This window comes from Serinus canaria, chromosome 24, assembly GCF_022539315.1.
Source record: "Serinus canaria isolate serCan28SL12 chromosome 24, serCan2020, whole genome shotgun sequence".
NCBI classification, from domain to species: domain Eukaryota; kingdom Metazoa; phylum Chordata; class Aves; order Passeriformes; family Fringillidae; genus Serinus; species Serinus canaria.
In genome coordinates, this window is record NC_066337.1 from 7191248 (window position 1) to 7209609 (window position 18362).

The following is an 18362-nucleotide window of genomic DNA, read 5'->3' on the forward strand; positions in this document are numbered from 1 at the left end:
GCCCGGCCCTTGCCCACAGCCTGCTTTAAGCAACCAACAAAGAATGTCAGGAGTACAGAGTGGTGCTGGGTACGTCATGGTATTTGGACTGAGCTGGACTGGAGGAGCCTTCCCAGGCTGGAAACCTTTGCTCACTGTCCTGTCCTCCCATTTCCCAAGGGAGTTACAGCCAAAACAGCCTCTGTGCTCCCTGGGTTGGTCAGACCTGCTAGGGAGCTGGCAGGGGGTGCAGCTCCTTGGAAGGTGATGGCCGGGAACACTGCCCCTCAGTTGTACCTTGTTTGATTCTCTTTCAGAAGGACTGAGCACCCGCCTCTTCCACTTCACTCTCAGCACCACCAGCTCTGTCCCCAGTCCTGCAGCATCAAAACTGCCAGGGATCGTCGCTGTTCCCTTTCCTTGCCCATGCACTCTTTCCTCTCCTCCAGCTGAGCAAAGTGCAGGTTTCAAAATGGGACTCGGAGCGGACTTTGCTTTCCCCAGGAATGTCGGCTGGGCCTGCCTTGAGATGGGTCACGCGCCCACGGCTTTGAGCTGCAGGGATTAAACCAGCAGTGAACTCCGTTTCCAGCCAGTGCTGTAGCAGCGGGCCAGCCCCTGTCAGGACTCCGGGTGCTAATCCAGCCTGATGGTCCATGCTCTTGCTCACAGAGGTGTGTAATCAGTCTTTATTTTTACAGCTAAATCAGGAAAATGTGGAAGGAACAGTTCCGATCAGCAAAAACCCTTTCTTGCCTCTTTAGCACAGGTAAATGATGCAGTCAAGGAACTTTTGACACAAAAGTCTGTGGCACTTATCGGCTTTATCATCTTAGCCATGAGAAGATGAGGTTCCTGCAGGGCACACGGTCACTGCCATCCCACCTTTGCAGCAGGAGTAGAACTTTCTGCTGCCTTGTCTCTCATTTTCCTCCTTCCCCCTTGTTTTCTATTTTTCTCTCTTTTCCTCCAATCTTTTCTGGACTGACCAAACCATAGCTGCAGCAGCAGTGCTGCCCCTTGCAGCTCCCATCCTGCATCCCACCTCTCCAAAATACAGCTGCGTGTTCAGAGCACAGACACACTGCCAACAGACATGATAATTTATTGCAAATATTTCAGAGCAACACAGACATGCAAGGAAAGAGCTGCTGCACTGGGGCGCAGCATTAGCCATGACAAACTTGGCTATGGGAGCCTTGCCAGGGATGCCAACACAGTGTCACCCATCAGTGATGGTACCACGCTGTCACCAGCAGTACAGTGCTGCCTGCTGCTTGTTGCCTTCCCACGCTTGCTTGGTGAGTGCTGCAGGGGAGTCTGCTGCTCCTTAACAGAGAAAAGGTGAAGCAGACACGCAGAGGAAGGAGAGAAACCTGCAGAGCTGTCGTAGCAATTAGCAAATCATCCTGTGAAAAAAGCAGGAGCCCTCCCTGCCAGGGGAAGAGCCACGAGGTGCACAGGGCACAGCACCCTGAGTCCCTAGATGACCAAGTCTGCGTTTTTGGGGTGCAGGTGGTGGCCCCCAGGCAGCCCTGGCGCAGCAGGGCGCTGGTGGCAGGCGGGGGCCAGCGGCATTGCAGTGCTCGTGGCGCGGGAGCTGCAGGCAAGGAGCAGTCCACCAGAGGCCAGGAAGGCTCCAGCAAACCACCCCAGGAAGGTGGCCTCCCCAAACTCCCACCTGGGCACGATGTCGGGGACAGTCTCATCCCAGAAGTCGAGGACGGTGTTGTAGGCGACCCAGGAGACTGGCACCAGCGTGGTGATCCCTGCCATGCCAAGCGTCGCACCCCCGCCAAGCAGGAGCTGCTGCTTTCGCCCAGGTTTGTCCTCGCAGGTTCTCCAGCCCTCCAGCCCTAGGGCAGCCAGGAGACAGCCCAGCAGCCCCAGCCCGTTGGAGAGGCACATCAGGAGGCGAGAGATGCGCAGCTCCGGGGGCAGTGCCAGGAAGGAGCCGTGGGCTTGGCATTCAACCACCCCCTCCTCCTGGGTGATGCAGACCTGCCAGAGCCCCATGTTCCAGACCTCCAGCTCGTTTAGGTCCAGGTTGAGGTTCTTCCAAAGTGGCACGAAGGTGGTGACGCAGGAGCTGATCCATCCGAGGAGAGCCAGCAGCATCCCGCCGCCCTGCGCCTTTGCCCACCAGCCCCCGGCCATGCCGTCGCCGCCCCGCTAACCTCCGGGCCCCTATTAGCCACCCTGAGCGGCGGCCGCGGGCATTAACGCTTCTGGAGCAGCGTCCGCCCGGCCGCCGGCAGCGTCTGCCGCCCGGGGGGGCGAATTCAAGCCTGTTCCTCCAACGCCGGGGTGTGGCCACGGTCGTTTTTCAGCTGTTGTTGGTTTTTCCATGCTAAAAGGAGAGCCCGGCTCAGCAGGAAAAGCCGGGTGCATCCCCGCGGTAACTCCGGGCTGGGTCCCGCCGCTGCCTCGCCGTGCCCAAGAGGGTTAAGCCAAAGCACGCAAATCCTCCGAGCCTTGGCTACCCCGGAGCGAGAGCCTTGGCAGGGAGAGCGATTCTCTGCAGGAGCAGTTCCAGCCTCGGTGGGACGCGGCTGGCACTGTAGCACAAGATGCAGTCAGCAGAGAGCCGACATCAGGCTTTTCTCAGGAGTCAATGCCTCAGTTGGAGGCCTTGATCCTCCTTAGGTCATCAATTAAACATGCAAATGAGCCTTTGAGGGCTACGTTGAGAATGGAGATGTTGAAGGGAAGAAGCAGGTTTCAGATGGGCCCTTCTCGCAGGTGGGCATTGATCCCCCTGTCCTGCACCCAGCACTTCACCAGCAGATGAGGCTCATGGTGCTTGTGTATGAGGAAACCCTTGTCCTGATAGGAGGCACCCTCATGCAAGCACAAAACTGGGGAAAACCCATGCTTGGTCTGATGGAAAGTGTTCCTGTGGCAGTGGGCTAGAGCTGGACTGATCTTTAAGACCCCCTCCAACCCAAACCGTTCTGGGATTCTATGAAAAGGATGAAAAGAAGCATCAGGAAAATCCCAAGTTTGTGCTGGCACTCGGCTCCCATCCTCCCCCACGTGCATTGCCTCCGCGGGGTCCAGCTTGCAGATTCATCTTCCCTGGGAGATTAGCGACTAATCTCTCCTTCATCTGCCGTCTTTCTTATCTGTATTGGGAGCCAGACTGGAAATTACTGGGACCTGCTGGTCCCGGGGTCCAGCCCTGGTGAGTGTCAGGAGGATCTTTGCAGGGGCTCCTACAAGGAGGGGGCGAGGGAGCGCGGACCACGTTCAACAGAGAAGCACAGACCAGGCAGGAGAAAGGGGATGTTTTCCAGCCCTTGCTGACCACCCCGTTCCTAAGAGCAGATAGGAAGCATCATCCCAAGGGCAAGAGCAGGGAAATCCGCTGGGAAACCCCTCCTGCTCCTTCCCGCAGGCATTGGGGCACCTGCTCCTTCCGATTAAATCGTCTCAAGGTAATTGTGCCTGTCATTGAGACAGATTAACGGGTGACCTTCTGCCGCTGGAGCAGGATTGGCGGCCGCCGCCGAGTCCTTCTTTCCCTCCCACCGGCCACTGTGGCACAGCAGGGCAGAGGATTCCCGTCCACAAACGGTGGGAAGATGCCCGGCAGTGACCGGGGCGCAGGGGGAGCCACAAGCCGAGAACGACGTCTGCCGGGCTGGCAGCCGCTCTGCCTGGATATGAGGTGGGTGTCTCCCGCGCCCTGGGGTCTGGGGAACCGGCAGGCTGGTCCGGAGACTGACATCCTCCATCGCCGCACTGAGGACCGCTGGTCCCGCTGCTTTGCAGTGGCAGGAGAAGCTCGACGGAGGCAGAGCGCCAACATTCCCCCTCCATCCCCACCCCTATCCCTGCGGGTGGCTGCGCTCCGGGTTGCGTTTCCAGGATCATGACCTCCATTCACGTCTCCCCATGGGCAGCGGCTGGGCTCAGCCGGTCCCGAGGAGCCCGGCTGTTGGGTCTGCCTCTCTCTCACAGGCTGTCCTTCCTGCGCACCTGGGGGCCATTCATTTCTGCTCGGAGCTTCTTAGAGAGCCGGCAGCTACCGCCACGGCCTGGAACAACTGTGGAACAGTGCCTTAGGCGCTCACCCGGAGTTTGACCGATGCCGGGGCTGCTCCGCACCGGCGACGAATGCCTCCTTCCCCGGCCTTGCAATGCAATTATGGCCCTTAATGGGCTTAGCCATCTGGAGCCCGCCCGCAGGCATCCCCGCACAGCTCCGGGGCTGGGACACGTGTTGCTGGGCAAGGGGGGCTCCCCCAGACCCTGGCTCCTGGGAATGCGGAGCGGGACCGGAGCCCCAAGCTGCTTTCGTGTCCGAAGTAACTCCCCGCTTTTCTCCCCCTGGCAGGACCTCGCGCCCAGCCCGGGGCTGAGCCGCCGCCCCGGCGCCGCCATGGTGCTCCCCTACGCCCGCAACAGCGGCGGCGCCGGCGGCTGGCTGGCCCCCGAGGAGCCCCGCGGCCGCAGCAACTCCATCCCCCCGGCGCAGACCCCCACGGCCAAGCACATGCTGGCCTACCTGCCCCGGCCGCCCACCGACACCAGCCGCTACGGCACCTTCCCGCAGAAGGTATGGCTCGCCCCAGGCTCAGGGGCATCCTCGGCACACGATGCCGCCGGGCGCTCGCGGTTGTTGTCGGAAGCGATTTCTCACCGACGGGCTCCTTTTCCCCCCCGCAGCCCAATCTGCCGCCTGCCCCCGGGGCTCTGGTGGGGGACGGCGGGGAGAAAGCCGCCGCTGTCAAGAGAGGCACCCCGATGCCAAACTACCCATCCGCAACCCGTCACAGCGGCTTTGTCCCCGGTGAGCCGTCCCTGCCTCCGAGCCGCGGGAGCCTGACCACCCAGCACCACCGTGGCCGGCCATCCTGGTGCCCGCCGCCTGCCCCGCAAGAAGCGGGTGCCCGCTTCTATCCGCTGCACGCCCTGAGCGTGGCCAACATCCCCAACTCGTCCCGCGGCAAGACCTCCGCCCGCAGCTCCACCATTCCCACCCCAGAGGGGCTGCAGAGCCGGCGCTGCAAGCTGCTGGAGGAGGACAGCCCCATGGCCCAGGCCGGCAGGCGGCAGCGGCAGCGCTACGTGACAAAAGTGGGCAAGTGCCAGGTGAATCTGGGCAACATCCAGGACAAGAAGAGGTTCCTCTCAGACATCTTCACTACCATTGTAGACCTCAAGTACCGCTGGTTCCTCTTCGTCTTCATGATGTGCTATGTCATCACCTGGGTGGTCTTTGGCTTCATCTACTTCCTGGACGCCTGGGTGCGCGGTGACGTGGGGCACCAGGGCGATCCTGAGTGGCAGGCTTGCATCGAGAACGTGGACGGCTTCGTCTCCGCCCTGCTGCTGTCAGTGGAGAGCCAGCGGACCATCGGCTACGGCACGCGGATGGTGACAGCCAACTGCGCCGAGGGCGTCATCCTGCTGATCGCGCAGTCCATCGTTGGCTCCATGATCGACGCCATGATGGTTGGCTGCATGTTCGTTAAGATCTCCCGGCCCAAGAAGCGTGCCCAGACCCTCATCTTCAGCAAAAACTGCGTCATCTCCCTCCGGGATGAGAAGCTCTGCCTGATGTTTCGTGTGGGGGACCTGCGGGAAAGCCACATGGTGGATGCCAAGATCCGGGCAAAGCTGATCAAGTCCCGTCAGACAGCTGAGGGGGAGTTCATCCCCCTGGAGCAGTCGGAGCTGAACCTGGGCTATGACACGGGGGAGGACCGTCTGTTCCTGGTGGAGCCACAGATCATCTGCCACGTCATCAACCATCACAGCCCTTTCTGGGACATGTCGGCCGAGTCACTGCGCCGGGAGCAGTTTGAAATCATCATCATCCTCGAGGGCATTGTGGAAGCCACAGGCAAGTGGTCTCGGGGAGTCAGGGTGGAGAGGGGGGGCTCCCCTGGGCTCCTGGAGATGCTGGGCAAACCCGGGCTCAGGAGTGACAACTGAGCAAGAGAGGCTCCGGGGTCCTGTGTCTCTTCAGTGGGCTGTGGGTGATTCAGGGCTGGAAGCCCCTCGCAAGCAGCAGGGGGCCTGTTGTGGCACCCAGCACAGCCATGTTCTTGCCGCAGGAATGACGTGCCAAGCCCGCACCTCCTACACGGAGGACGAGATCCTCTGGGGATACCGCTTTGAGCCCTGCATGTCCTTGGAGAAAGGCGCCTTCCAGGTGGACTACAGCCGCTTTGAGATGACCTTTGAGGTGCAGACGCCAGCGGCCAGCGCCAAGGAGCTGCACGAGCTGAGGGAGCTGGAGCAGCAGGAGCACTCCACGCTCAGCCTCTACTGGGACCACCTGGTGCAGCCGTGCGCGCTGCCGGGGCTCGGCGAGGACGCGCTGCTGGCGATGAGCGTCCCCGGGAGCGCGGCCGAGGGCGGCCGGGACGAGCCGGCGCAGCGGGAAGGCCCTGCCTGAGCTCCCCGGGCCGGTGCCCCACGCCAACAGTGCCATAGCCCACCCTGCTCTGTGGGGCTGAGCCCTTGCCCCCTGCTCCCCCAGCTGCAGCCAAGGGGCGTTCTTTTTGTTAAGCTGTTCTTTTGTAACAAGGAATACGAGGCAGTGGGTGAGTAAAGGCTGTTCACGACAAAACCACCCAACTGTCAGCCGCGTTTGTTCTGGGGGAGCCCTCGGGGTCTGGGCAAAGAAGAGGCAGAGCCCAGAGCCCCACAGTGCCATGAGCTCAGTCCTGCACCATCTCGTGGACCCTGACATAGCCCCGTGCCCCCCAGCACCCCAAACTGCCCCCAGTCCCTGACATGGTGCCTCAAGAGTCCCCCAGCAGGGAAACCTTGCACCAGGCTGGTGCTGCGAGAGGCTGGACACGGTGTAGTACAATTAAATTAATATTGTTACAGGAATGACACGACTGGAGTCACCTGCAGCACTTGGCAGGGCAGTGCCTGGGCCTGAGCCAGGGGCCTGGACTGAAAAAAAGTCAATAAAATCTGTGTATGCAGGGCCTGGCTGAGGAGCCTCCCTGTAGTCCCCAGTCAGCTTTGCCTCTGGGGGTTGCAGAATAACCCCTTGGATTTAACCCCTTTTGTCCACCTTTGCTTTTCTTCTATCAACCTACCTTTGTATCTCCCCACAGAGTCTTGGGCAGGGTATTTTCTGACCTCACCTCAAATCTGTCCTGCCCAGAAGGGTGCAAGGGGAGGGATGGAGCAGCTGGGGAGGCCCTGGGGCCAAGGTCAGCCCAGCACAGAAGGGATGCATGGGAGTGTAATATAAACATGTACATCAATACCCCTACCCCACATCCCTGCAGCCCCAAACCCCCTACAAACAGAAAACTCCCTGCACAAGAAAAAGTTAAAAAAAAAAAAAATAGCTGCAAACAAGTGTTTGTAGGTGCAAAGTTAATAAGGGTCAATATGCATGTTGATTCAATATAAAACCATGATTTGCCTATTAAGCAGTTGATTTACATATCACTAATTTTCTAAACACAGGCCACTGGGTGAATAACAAACACAAACTAGGTTATCACACACACGGTCGCGTTTCATAGCACGGGACGCTCTTGGGTGCCACCGAGCCGGGCCCGATTCCTGTCCCTATCACGTTCCTGTCCCTGTCCCATTCCCTGTCACATTCTTGTCCCCGTCCCTGTGTCTGTCACATCCCCTGTCCCGTTCCCGTTCCCATTCCCTGTCCTATTCCATGTCCAATTCCCATTCCCTGTCCCATTCCCGTTCCCATTCCCATTCCGTGTCCCTTTCCCGTTCCCACTCCCGTTCCCATTCCCGTTCCCATTCCCATTCCGTGTCCCTTTCCCGTTCCCGTTCCCGTTCCCACTCCCATTCCCATTCCCATTCCCATTCCCACTCCCACTCCCATTCCCATTCCCGTCCCCGTCCCCGTCCCCGTCCCCGTCCCCGCGGGGCCGCAGGTGTCGTTCCCCGTCCCGGCCACCAGGAGTCGCTGCTGCCGCTCCCGCCCAAGCTCGTTAAGTTCCTCCCTCCCCCGGTCCCATGCTTTACTTCCGGCGCGCCGAGGTGACGTCAATCGTTGTGCGACGCGGTGACGCGCAGAGCTCTCCGGCGGCGGCTGAGGTGGGAGCGAAGCGGGAGCGGGCCGGGTTGGCACCGGAGCCCCCGCACCGAGCGGGACGAGCCCGCCGCGCCCGGGGGGAGCGGGCCCGAGCCCTGACGGCGGCCTTCCCTGCAGCCTTGCCCCGGCTCACCCGTATGGCGAGGCCCTGAGGGGAGATGACCGACCAGGAGAACAACAACAGCATCTCCAGCAACCCCTTCGCCGCCCTCTTCGGCTCCGTCGCTGCCGCCAAGCACTTCGCCGCCGTCCAGAAACAGCAGCAGCTGCGGCAGCTGACAGGTGGGGAGGTCGATGCTGGCGCTGGGGCAGGGGCTGACCCTGGGGAGGGGGCGAGGCGGTCCGCTCGGACAGGGGCTGGCCCCCGAGACGCTGAGGGCTCTGTCATGCAGGCGAGGAGACGTCCATCAGCCAGGATGACTCCGACAACAGTGTTTCCGAGAGCCTGGACGACTGCGACTATTCGGTGGCCGAGATCAGCCGCTCGTTCCGCTCGCAGCGAGAGCTCTGCGAGCAGCTCAACATCAACCACATGATCCAGAGGATCTTCCTCATCACCTTGGACAATAGTGAGCCCGGGAAGCCCCGGTTTGGTGGGGGTGTGCTACAGGCTGGGACCGCTCTGACGGGGAGGGGACAGCTGGGAGGGGACAGTCCCAGGTGCTGGGGACAGTCCTGCCTGCAGGTGGAACAGGCCCCTTTCCCCTTCCCAGGTGATCCCAGCATGAAGAGTGGGAATGGGATCCCGGCACGCTGTGTGTATCTGGAGGAGATGGCTGCAGACCTGGATGACCAGGACTGGCTGGACATGGACAATGTGGAGCAGGTAGGGACTGCCTGGGGCCATCTGCAGGCTTTGGCCACCTGATTGAGCTCATTTAATCAGAACGTACTTGTGATACCCAAATCGTTTTCCAAAACCTGGTGCAAAGCTGCCACTTATTGTTTTGCTGGAAAAGTCCATGAGATTTTTGAGATATGAGACTGAGAAAAGTGTAGAATTTGGGGAATCCAGCCCTTCCTCCTGGAAGCTGTGGGAGTTTGCTGCCCTGTAGGTCTGTGTGGGTGGTAAAGGGAAGAAAAACCAGAGAGCTCAGTCAACAAGTGTCCACGCACATGCTCATCTTCATTTGCAGCTGTATCAGTCATTCCTGCTGAGGATTTCAGTGGAAATGGTTTCTGGTGGGGGTACTGGATGATTTGCTCAGGCCAGAAGCAGCTGAGAATTCTCACTACAGCTGTTATTTAATGAGGGACAGGGAGAGCTCTTCCCAGCAGGAACCAAGTAACCTGTGTTGTGTGGAGCTTCCTCCTCCGGAGGGATCAGCTCTGTGCTGGGCTATGTCACTGTGCCCTGTCTGTGCTGGTGCCCAGGCCCTGTTCACCCGCCTGCTGCTGCCGGAGCCCGGGAGCCACCTGATCCACATGACCTGTGCCAGCAGCCAGAACCTCTCGGCCGACCGCGACGCTGGGGAGAGGCAGATCCTGCGCTACCTCTATGCCTGCTTCCGCAGGGCATGTGAGGAGGTGGGCCGTGCAGCTCTGCACCCTGCTCTGCAGTGACCCAGCTGGAACTGCAGTGCCTGGGCCCAACGCTGCCTTGTTCTCCTCGCTCAGATCACCAAGGTCCCTGAGAACCTGCTGCCCTTTGCCGTGCGCTGCCGCAACCTGACGGTGTCCAACACTCGCACTGTGCTCCTCACCCCAGAGATCTACGTCAACCAGAATGTGTACGAGCAGCTGGTGGACCTGCTGCTGGAGACACTGAGAGGGGCACGTAAGTGCAGCTGGGCTGTGCCACTGCCTCAGTGCTGCCTGGCTGCCCTGGAGCATCCAGGGGTTGGGTGAAGCTTTGGCTCCCCTTGCTGCCAAAAGAGAGGGTTGTGTTTGGGTCGGTTTGGCTATTGGAGCACTGTGTCTAACAGCCTCATATTTCCTGCCAGAATTTGAAGACATGACTGAGTTCCTTGAGGAGGTCATAGAAGCCTTAACGATGGACGAGGAGGTGCGCACGTTTGGGGAGGTCATGGTTCCCGTGTTTGACATTCTGCTGGGGAGAATCAAGGACCTGGACCTCTGCCAGATCCTGCTGTACACATACCTTGATGTGCTCCTCTACTTCACAAAGCAGAAGGACATAGCAAAGGTGGGTACCCTGGCTTAGGCAGGAGCTTTTAGCAGGGGCACATGAACAAGACCTTATCTGCAGAGTTCAAACCAGCAGTGTGGTGTAACAACACCCAATGTAGCTATACCACTCCTCTCCCTTCTCATAGCCTGCCACAAACCTCTCAGTATGTTAGGGTTTTTTGCTGGGATTTTGGACAACTGTCAGCATGTCCTGATGTGTTCCCCAGGTTTTTGCAGGCTACATCCAGCCCAAGGATCTCAGCAATGGACAGATGTACCAGAAGACTTTGCTTGGTGCTGTTTTAAATATCTCTTGCTTGTTGAAGACCCCTGGTGTGGTAGAGAACCATGGCTACTTTCTGAATCCATCCCGATCCAGCCCACAGGAGATTAAAGTGCAGGAAGCCAACATCCATCAGGTGGGAGAAGTGGGGCAGTTCTGCTTCCTGCAGTGTCAGTGGTCTCTCCTTGCCTGAGGGTTCAAAATGTGGTATCAGGGCTTGAGTTCCACTGCTGGTTCAGGAATAGCCTGGCTTGCAACTAGGCATGTCCCAAAACTGCTTTGAATTCTCCTGCTGGAGCATGGAAACAGTTTTGCCAGCTGCCTTGGGTGGTTGCAACCCAAGTCTTTGTGCCTTAATAAAGTTGCCCGAGCTTTTGGAAAATGGGTGGGTGGACTGGTGGAACAGATGTCAGTGACTTGAGGTGATACCTGGAGATCATCTGCCTCAGGTGTTGCAATCACCAGGAAGTAGTTTTCAGTGTCTGTCCTGTAATTAGAACACTAATTGATTCACCAGTTGAGAAAGTGACAGGCAATGTTCTCTCTCATTATGCAAGTAAATTTCTTCCTTAGAGGGATGCCTAGGAATACCTAGGAATTCCTTCCTAGGAGTATTCCAGTCAGTCAGGAGTAAAACATGAGGATGCAGGATATGGGTGCAGAGGTCATCCCTGAGAGGGGCTTTCCCACTCAGGGGTTCTTTCAGGCTGCAAAAAATAGGCAAAGAATTTTGGATTTATACTGTATGCGAACATATTGTCTCAGCTGTGCTTTTGAGGACATCCCTAATTGTTGTTTTGTTCCAGCCCCAGGATCTGAGCTTGTAACACCTGTGTGTGATGGGTGATTCACAGGGTGTCCTGAGGAGCAGGACATGGTCTGCAGCAGGAAAGGGTCTGATAGCAGTGATATCAGAGAGGCAAAAGAACAGCCTTCAAGGACTAATTTAGCTGTGTTCTGTTTCCTCTAACAGTTCATGGCCCAGTTCCACGAGAAGATCTACCAGATGCTGAAGAACCTGTTGCAGTTGTCACCAGAGACGAAGCACAGGATCCTCTCCTGGCTGGGAAACTGCCTCCATGCGAATGCAGGCCGCACCAAGATTTGGGCTAACCAGATGCCAGAGATTTTCTTCCAGATGTACGCCTCAGATGCCTTCTTCCTTAACCTGGGGGCTGCCCTCCTGAAGCTGTGCCAGCCCTTCTGCAAACCCAGATCTCCAAAGCTGCTAACATTCAACCCTACCTACTGTGCCCTGAAGGAGCTGAATGAAGAGGAAAGGAGGAGCAAGAACGTGCACATGAAAGGTACTCCTAAGCACTGGGGACTAAGGGAATGGGAAAGGAGATCTCAGGTCCACACTTTACCCAGTAATACCTTCTCAGTGGATGCCATTAGGGTTAGAGGAGAGTTAGAAGTGTGACTTGAGAGGAGCAAAAGAGCTGAACACAAATAAAATGCTGCCAGTATCACCAGGAGTCCTTTTGTGTCCTCAGGAGGGACCCTCTCAAGCCCTCTCCTCACCAGTACTGCTGGGGAGGACCTGATAAAGAGATGGTTTTCCTTACAGGTTTGGAAAAAGAAACGTGTTTGATCCCTGCTCTGAGCGAGCAAGAGCCGCAGTTTGCAAACAGCTACAACCTGGTGACGGAAAACCTGGTGCTCACGCAGTATACCCTGCACTTGGGGTTTCACAGGTACTTGCTTTCAGTTCCCCTGGGGCTATTTTCCACTCATGTGCAGCTATGCACATTTCAGTAAATACTCTGAACATAGAGTGGCTAGCTGAGCTTGAACTTCAGCCTGACTGACTGCAGGAAGAAATTTTGCTCACATTTTTGCTAATCAGGATACACTCAGGCTTTAAACAATCATTGTGGGTTTTGATTCTCAAATCCCTTGGCCTTTCTGCAAGTGTTTTATCTTCTTGCAGGCTCCATGTTATTTATAGACACCAACAGCCAAGTGCTGAGTATTTGTAGGTTGCTCCATTCCCCCTCTCCTTGGGGCAGGAGCCTGATGCAGGTGGCAGACCACCTGCCCACTGGGAGTGTATGTGAAACAGCAATGTGATGTAGCTGTCAGCTTCCAGGAGAGGATTTTCTGGACACTAAAACACTCTGTTTTGCACAACTTCCTTCTGCAAATCGTTGCCTAGATACTGTGAGGTCATGGCTGATCCAAGCAGAGTCCCCTTCTGGTTTATTCTCTAAATATAGACATTGACAAAAAAGTTATTATGCAAGTGGCTTGTTGCTGGGAAACTGAAGTGTCACCTTGCAAGCATCTCTGGGCTGTGTTGGATCCCTGACCTCAGTGACCCAAGGGAACTCTGCCATGTCCCCCAGGCCACTCTGCAGGTGCCATGGTCCTTCACAGGGTCTCATACCCTCCCAGGTCCTGCCAAGCCTTTCCCCAAGGCTTCCTATTGCCGGAGTCCCAGACAGGGTACCCATGGAAAATTATCTGAATCCACCAGCACAGTACAGTCTCCCATGAGCTTCTGCATTGGTGAGGCAGGATGTCTGTCTGTCTCCTGAGCCCCTCCTTGCCTCCTTTCCCGGGTAGGTTGCACGACCAGATGGTAAAGATAAACCAAAGCCTTCACCGCCTGCAAGTGGCATGGCGAGAAGCTCAGCAGAGCTCCAGCCCCGCTGCTGACAGCCTCAGGGAGCAGTTTGAGCGCCTCATGACCATCTATCTGTCCACCAAGACAGCCATGACGGAACCACAGATGCTGCAGAACTGCCTGAACCTGCAGGTGTCCATGGCAGTGCTGCTGGTGCAGCTGGCTGTGGGGAACCAGGGCAGCGAGCCGCTGGAGCTGACCTTCCCACTGCCGCAGGTGGAGCACAGCGTGCTGGCCTACGTGCCAGGTGAGACCACGGGTGCTGCTGGGCTCTGTGCCAACACTTGCCTACATGAGCACTGGAAGAGCAGCCTGAGCAAGTGCTTCCCTGTCCAGGGCAGAACATGGTGCCGCTACTGACATTGTGCAGAATATTCTCTCTGAAGAGGATCTCTCTTAGAGAATTTGGGGCTGTTTGAGGGGCCATATGTAGGGTGGTGAAGCTCCTGACCTTTTAGAAGTCCTCCTCATTTGCAAGTGGCAAGTTCTACATTGATTTAGTGTTTTCTCTATATGTACACTCTTTTTTCTGGGGCTTGCTTCAGGATTCTTCCCTTGGGGGTTGTGTAGAAGTGTGTGATCAGGAGACAGATGCTGGATTCACTCCGTAAGTGACCTGAATTGTGGGAGGGAAGAGGGGAAGTGAGTCCCAGGTGTTACTCATGCCATCAGGCTAGGCATCCTTCTCCATGGCAGGTTCTAATACAGCTTGTTAATTAACAATCCTTAATCAGCATCAGGATGATGAGGGGAGAGTGGATGGGAGGCTGGATAAAGGCAAGGTGAGCTGCCTAGGGAGGAGTTCAGCTTCAATCTCTGTTTGCAGAGTTCTTTGCCGATAATTTGGGCGACTTCTTCATTTTCCTGCGGCGTTTTGCTGATGACATCTTGGAGACTTCTGCCGATTCCCTGGAGCACATCCTTCACTTTGTTACTGTTTTCATGGGTGATGTGGAGAGGTAGGTGCAGCCCTGGATTCTTTTTGCAGAGCACCCGGGCAGACAAAGCAAGTAGAAATTGCAGCGCTGTCTTGAGGCTTGATTTGTGCAGCTGCAAGCAGGTTGATCTTTTTGAAACAGACGAAATATGCCTGCAGGAGGCACAGAGGGAATACAGGCGTGCCTGGAGGACACAGGCTTCATGCAAGGTTCAGATATTCAGGATTTAGTGCTTAAATATGAGTGTTTGGTTGTATGATGCAGAAACCTCATCAGTTACACCATTTTGTACTTGTTAAAGGGACTCCTGGGATTGATCTGTTGGGAGTGTCTCTGTGATGTCCACTGAACAGAACTGAGCAGTTCTGTCGATCTTCCTGATAAGACATCTCCCTGCTTTCTGTGTTTCTGCTGTTCATTCATGTAAGCTCATGTGTAAATGCAGTGAGCTCCTGGCAGTAGCAGCTGCAGATGGAGATTTCCCATGGTAGCCAGCTCTCACTGTTCCTGCTGTCCCTGGGAAGTGGAGAGTGTACTTCTTCCTGGCAGTCCCCTACAGCATCACCTGGGGCAGGTGGTTTGGCTTCTGGCCCACAAGTGCAGCAGAGTGATCTCAGTGCTCGGTGCTGGACAGCAGATGCAGCAGGCAAAGCACTTGTATTTGCAGGGTAGAAGGGAAGCAGGTCCGTGGGCAGTAGGAGAACAGCTGGGAGGGCTGGTGGGATTTGCTTGGGAGCTCCAGCTGACAAGCAGGCATTGGGCTGTGAGTGGGAGAGCTGCTGTAGGAGGGGTGAGAGCAGCAGCTTGGCTGTTCCAATACTCTCCCTTTGCCTGAGATTCCACTGTGGCATGGTGTCTATGCAAGTGACTGCTGACCCAGGGCTGGCTTTATTTGATGGTCTGCAGCAATCTGGCACTCAAGCTTGGATGAGCGCAGATCCAGGAGTGATTCCTGAGCAGCTCCATTCTGCATCATGGACATGCTATCCTGGATTGCTTTGTTTTCTCTTGCAGGATGAAAAATCCTCACCTGCGAGCCAAGCTGGCTGAAGTGTTGGAAGCTGTGATGCCTCACTTGGATCAGGCTCAGAACCCACTTGTCTCGAGCGTGTTCCATCGCAAGCGAGTGTTCTGCTCTTACCAGCATGCTGCCCACCTGGCCGAGGCACTCATCAAAGTCTTTGTGGATATCGAGTTCACAGGTAAGCGCTGAATGGGAAGAGTTATGTTCCCTGTGTAGCACCTATGGGGGACTGTCCACTTGAAAGGTTCTTTGGCTTGTGCCCAGGTGACCCACACCAGTTTGAACAGAAGTTCAACTACCGCCGTCCCATGTATCCCATCCTGAGGTACATGTGGGACACTGATTCCTACCGGGACAGCATAAAGGTGAGGCAAGAGGTGCATGCCTGAGTGTGCCATGTGGGTGTGCAGCTCACGTGGGGGGTCACGTGGCTCCATGTCCTGCCACTGGGCCTGGGCTGCAGGATTCGCTATTCCCCCTTTCTTTGCAGGCTCTGGCTGATTATGCCTCAGAGAACCTGGAGGCAATGAATCCCCCTCTCTTCTTGCGCTTCCTTAACCTGCTCATGAACGATGCCATTTTCCTCTTGGATGAAGCCATACAGGTAGGGCTGAGCTCACATTCCATCCCTATCAGGTAAACAAGTTCTTGCTTCATAGGTGCAATACTGACCTGGTGAGTCTCTGCAGTAAGTATGCAGGAAACAATCCCAAGATGGAGTGGCCAATGCCCTGAGAGAAAGGGTGAAGGCAGGAGGAAGGGTCTGGGGCCCTGTCTGTGGGTTACCCTTCCTTCCATTGGGTTCAGGAGGCAGCTCAGAACCAAGAGGAGCAAAAGGGCTTTTACAGATCCAACAGGAAGCACTCTGGGAAATCTGCCTGTTCCTAATCTGGGTACATTCAGGCTTTAAACAATCACTGTGGGTTTTGATTCTCAAATCCCCTTGGTCTTTCTGCAAGTGTTTTATCCTAATAAAGGCCTTTTGCCTCCAGGCAGTTCTCCTTTGGGATTACAAGGGAATTTCAGGTGCTCTCATGTCCCTGGTGTGTGTTAAATGTATCTCCACTCCTTTCAGAGTTGCTGTTGTTGCTAGAAAGGGCTATTTTGGGGAGCTATTACCTGCCAGAGAACTGATTGCTGGAAGGCCAGCAGATAAGATGGGTGATATGGATGTTGCCTGACTGGTTTTGAGCGTTTCTGGACCTCCTTGCTGTCACCACCCACCCAAACACTCCATGTGTTCTGTCTTGCAGTACCTCAGCAAGATCAAAGTTCAGCAGATTGAGAAGGACCGAGGCGAGTGGGACAGCCTGTCCCCCGAGGCTCGCCGCGAGAAGGAGTCCAGCCTGCAGATGTTTGGTCAGCTGGCACGTTTCCACAACATAATGTCCAATGAAACCATTGGTACTCTGGCTTTCCTGACTTCAGGTAGGGAAAATGGCCCTTCCTGCCTTCTAGGACTTAGAAAAGAGCCCTGCCAGGGAGTAAGCAGGCAGGAATTTAGTTTCACTGTGGTCAGATGACGATGGAATTGCTGTGAATCTGCAAACTTGTTTTGTTTTCCAGAAATCAAGTCTCTATTTGTGCATCCTTTCCTTGCTGAGCGCATCATCTCCATGCTCAACTACTTCCTGCAACACCTGGTTGGGCCTAAAATGGGAGCTTTGAAGGTGAAAGATTTCAGTGAGTTTGACTTCAAGCCACAGCAGCTCGTGTCTGACATCTGCACCATCTACCTAAACCTTGGGTAGGTGACGGAGATTGAGCTTGTCGGGAGCCATGCGGGAGCCATCATGGTGATACTGGGGGAGAAATGCTTAGTTACACTCAAGTTTTTCTTTAGCTTTGAGTTATTTGCTATGGGAATGTGGCTGCTGTGGGGACTATTTTGCAGCCCTGATAAATGGGGATTCTGAAACCTTTCTCTCATGTAACCTGGTGCAGGGATGAAGAAAACTTCTGTGCCACAGTCCCCAAGGACGGCCGCTCCTACTCACCGACGCTCTTTGCCCAGACCGTGCGGGTTCTGAAGAAGATTAACAAGCCTGGCAACATGATAGTGTCTTTTAGTAACCTGGCTGAGAGGATCAAGGTGAGCACTTGGGGCAATTCAACATACAAAAAAAGATAGAGCTGGTTTCCTGTGTCCTTTTCGCTCTGTGTATTGCTGCATCTTTGCTGTGGAGCTGGATTTCTGGGAGTGGAGCTTTGTGCAAGGTCCAGGTGGGGCAGCTGGGAGGGTTCCCTGCCTGCCCAGACCTGTGAATGCTCCCTGGTTTTTAAAGAATGGGGAGGCTGAATCCCTCAGAGCCACGTGTGCTCCCTAGTCTCTTGCAGACCGGCAGCAGCAGGAAGAGGAGACATACGCAGATGCCTGTGATGAATTCCTGGATCCAATCATGAGCACTCTGATGTCAGACCCCGTGATCCTGCCCTCCTCCCGTGTCACTGTGGACCGATCGACTATAGCCCGTCACCTCCTCAGGTGTGCAGCACAGCCCTCCCACCTTGTGACTTTTGGGAATCTATTGTCACATATAGTGACTTCTCCTGGGCTCTTTTTTTTATCTCTAGCACCTGGAGTGTCCAAGTAATCTCCTTGATGTTTTATGTTTCAGTGATCAGACAGATCCTTTCAATCGGAGTCCCCTCACTATGGACCAGATCAGACCAAACACAGAGCTGAAAGAGAAGATACAGAGATGGCTTGCAGAGAGGAAAAAGCAGAAGGAGGAGGAGCTGGAGGACACGCTGAACTAAAAGACAGGATCTCATCTCTAAACCTCCTGCCATGGGCGAGATCACACCATGCAGGGGTAATGGCTGGAGCTGCCACCCTAATGACGGCCACATTTAGTGCATTGCCACCACCTTTGGAGTCTCTCCTCAGACCTTCCCTGCCAGCCCTTGTTCTCTCTTTTTCTTTCAAGACTCTCTCTTTAATACTGCGACATCCTACTGCACTACAGCTTTGAGCGTCAGCCTCGGGAGAAGAACACAGCCTCCTCATGATGTGGTGCCCTGGCTCTTTATTACCTGTTCTTTGTGTTGGCCACGTTCTTTTCCAGCAACACCAAAAGCCTCCCTGTGTCCTGTGTTTAAACTGTAACCATCTTTCACTTGGTAAAAGGGAGGGGAACGTTTTTCCAACTTTTATGTGCCAGGGGTATAGCAGGGTTTACTTCCCCAGTGAGTGTTGGGAATGGCGGGCGTTGGAAATTAAACACAGAGATCATCTTACAGCTGGTGCTGGAGGTCTGGCAGTGCCGGGAGCTGAAAAAAAAACCTCTTTGGGCTTAGTGCGGGCACTGGCGCGATCTGCGCCCTGCGCG

General features: G+C 55.7%; 3 protein-coding genes across 5 annotated transcripts; 2 read left to right on the plus strand and 1 right to left on the minus strand.

Moving 5' to 3' along the window:
* The first annotated feature begins 314 nt into the window (after positions 1–314).
* Positions 315–6565, plus strand: LOC127060432 (G protein-activated inward rectifier potassium channel 4-like). 2 transcript variants are annotated; one of them, XM_050983661.1, is made up of 4 exons: positions 315–653; positions 3442–4540; positions 4651–5830; positions 6045–6565. In XM_050983661.1, exons 2-4 carry the CDS (start codon positions 4070–4072, stop codon positions 6386–6388), a joined length of 1995 nt encoding a protein of 664 aa, XP_050839618.1. In that variant the 5' UTR covers positions 315–653; positions 3442–4069; the 3' UTR covers positions 6389–6565. The 2 variants fall into 2 exon arrangements, with proteins under 2 accessions (XP_050839618.1, XP_050839619.1); XM_050983662.1 differs by having other exon boundaries at positions 4319–4540.
* Positions 676–2380, minus strand: CLDN25 (claudin 25). The gene has a single exon (XM_018922751.3). It carries the CDS (start codon positions 2134–2136, stop codon positions 1462–1464), a length of 675 nt encoding a protein of 224 aa, XP_018778296.1. The 5' UTR covers positions 2137–2380; the 3' UTR covers positions 676–1461.
* Positions 6566–7954: 1389 nt separating the features above from the next.
* On the plus strand, positions 7955–18270 carry UBE4A (ubiquitination factor E4A). 2 transcript variants are annotated; one of them, XM_030231832.2, is made up of 20 exons: positions 7955–8028; positions 8144–8308; positions 8419–8595; positions 8740–8852; positions 9401–9553; positions 9644–9803; positions 9970–10172; positions 10384–10575; positions 11413–11746; positions 12010–12136; positions 13008–13315; positions 13895–14027; positions 15021–15208; positions 15295–15395; positions 15521–15634; positions 16284–16458; positions 16597–16777; positions 16975–17122; positions 17358–17515; positions 17649–18270. In XM_030231832.2, the coding sequence occupies exons 2-20, from the start codon at positions 8185–8187 to the stop codon at positions 17788–17790; spliced, it is 3231 nt and encodes a 1076-aa protein (XP_030087692.1). In that variant the 5' UTR covers positions 7955–8028; positions 8144–8184; the 3' UTR covers positions 17791–18270. The 2 variants fall into 2 exon arrangements, with proteins under 2 accessions (XP_030087692.1, XP_009096044.1); XM_009097796.4 differs by having other exon boundaries at positions 7987–8308.
* The last annotated feature ends 92 nt before the right edge of the window (positions 18271–18362 follow it).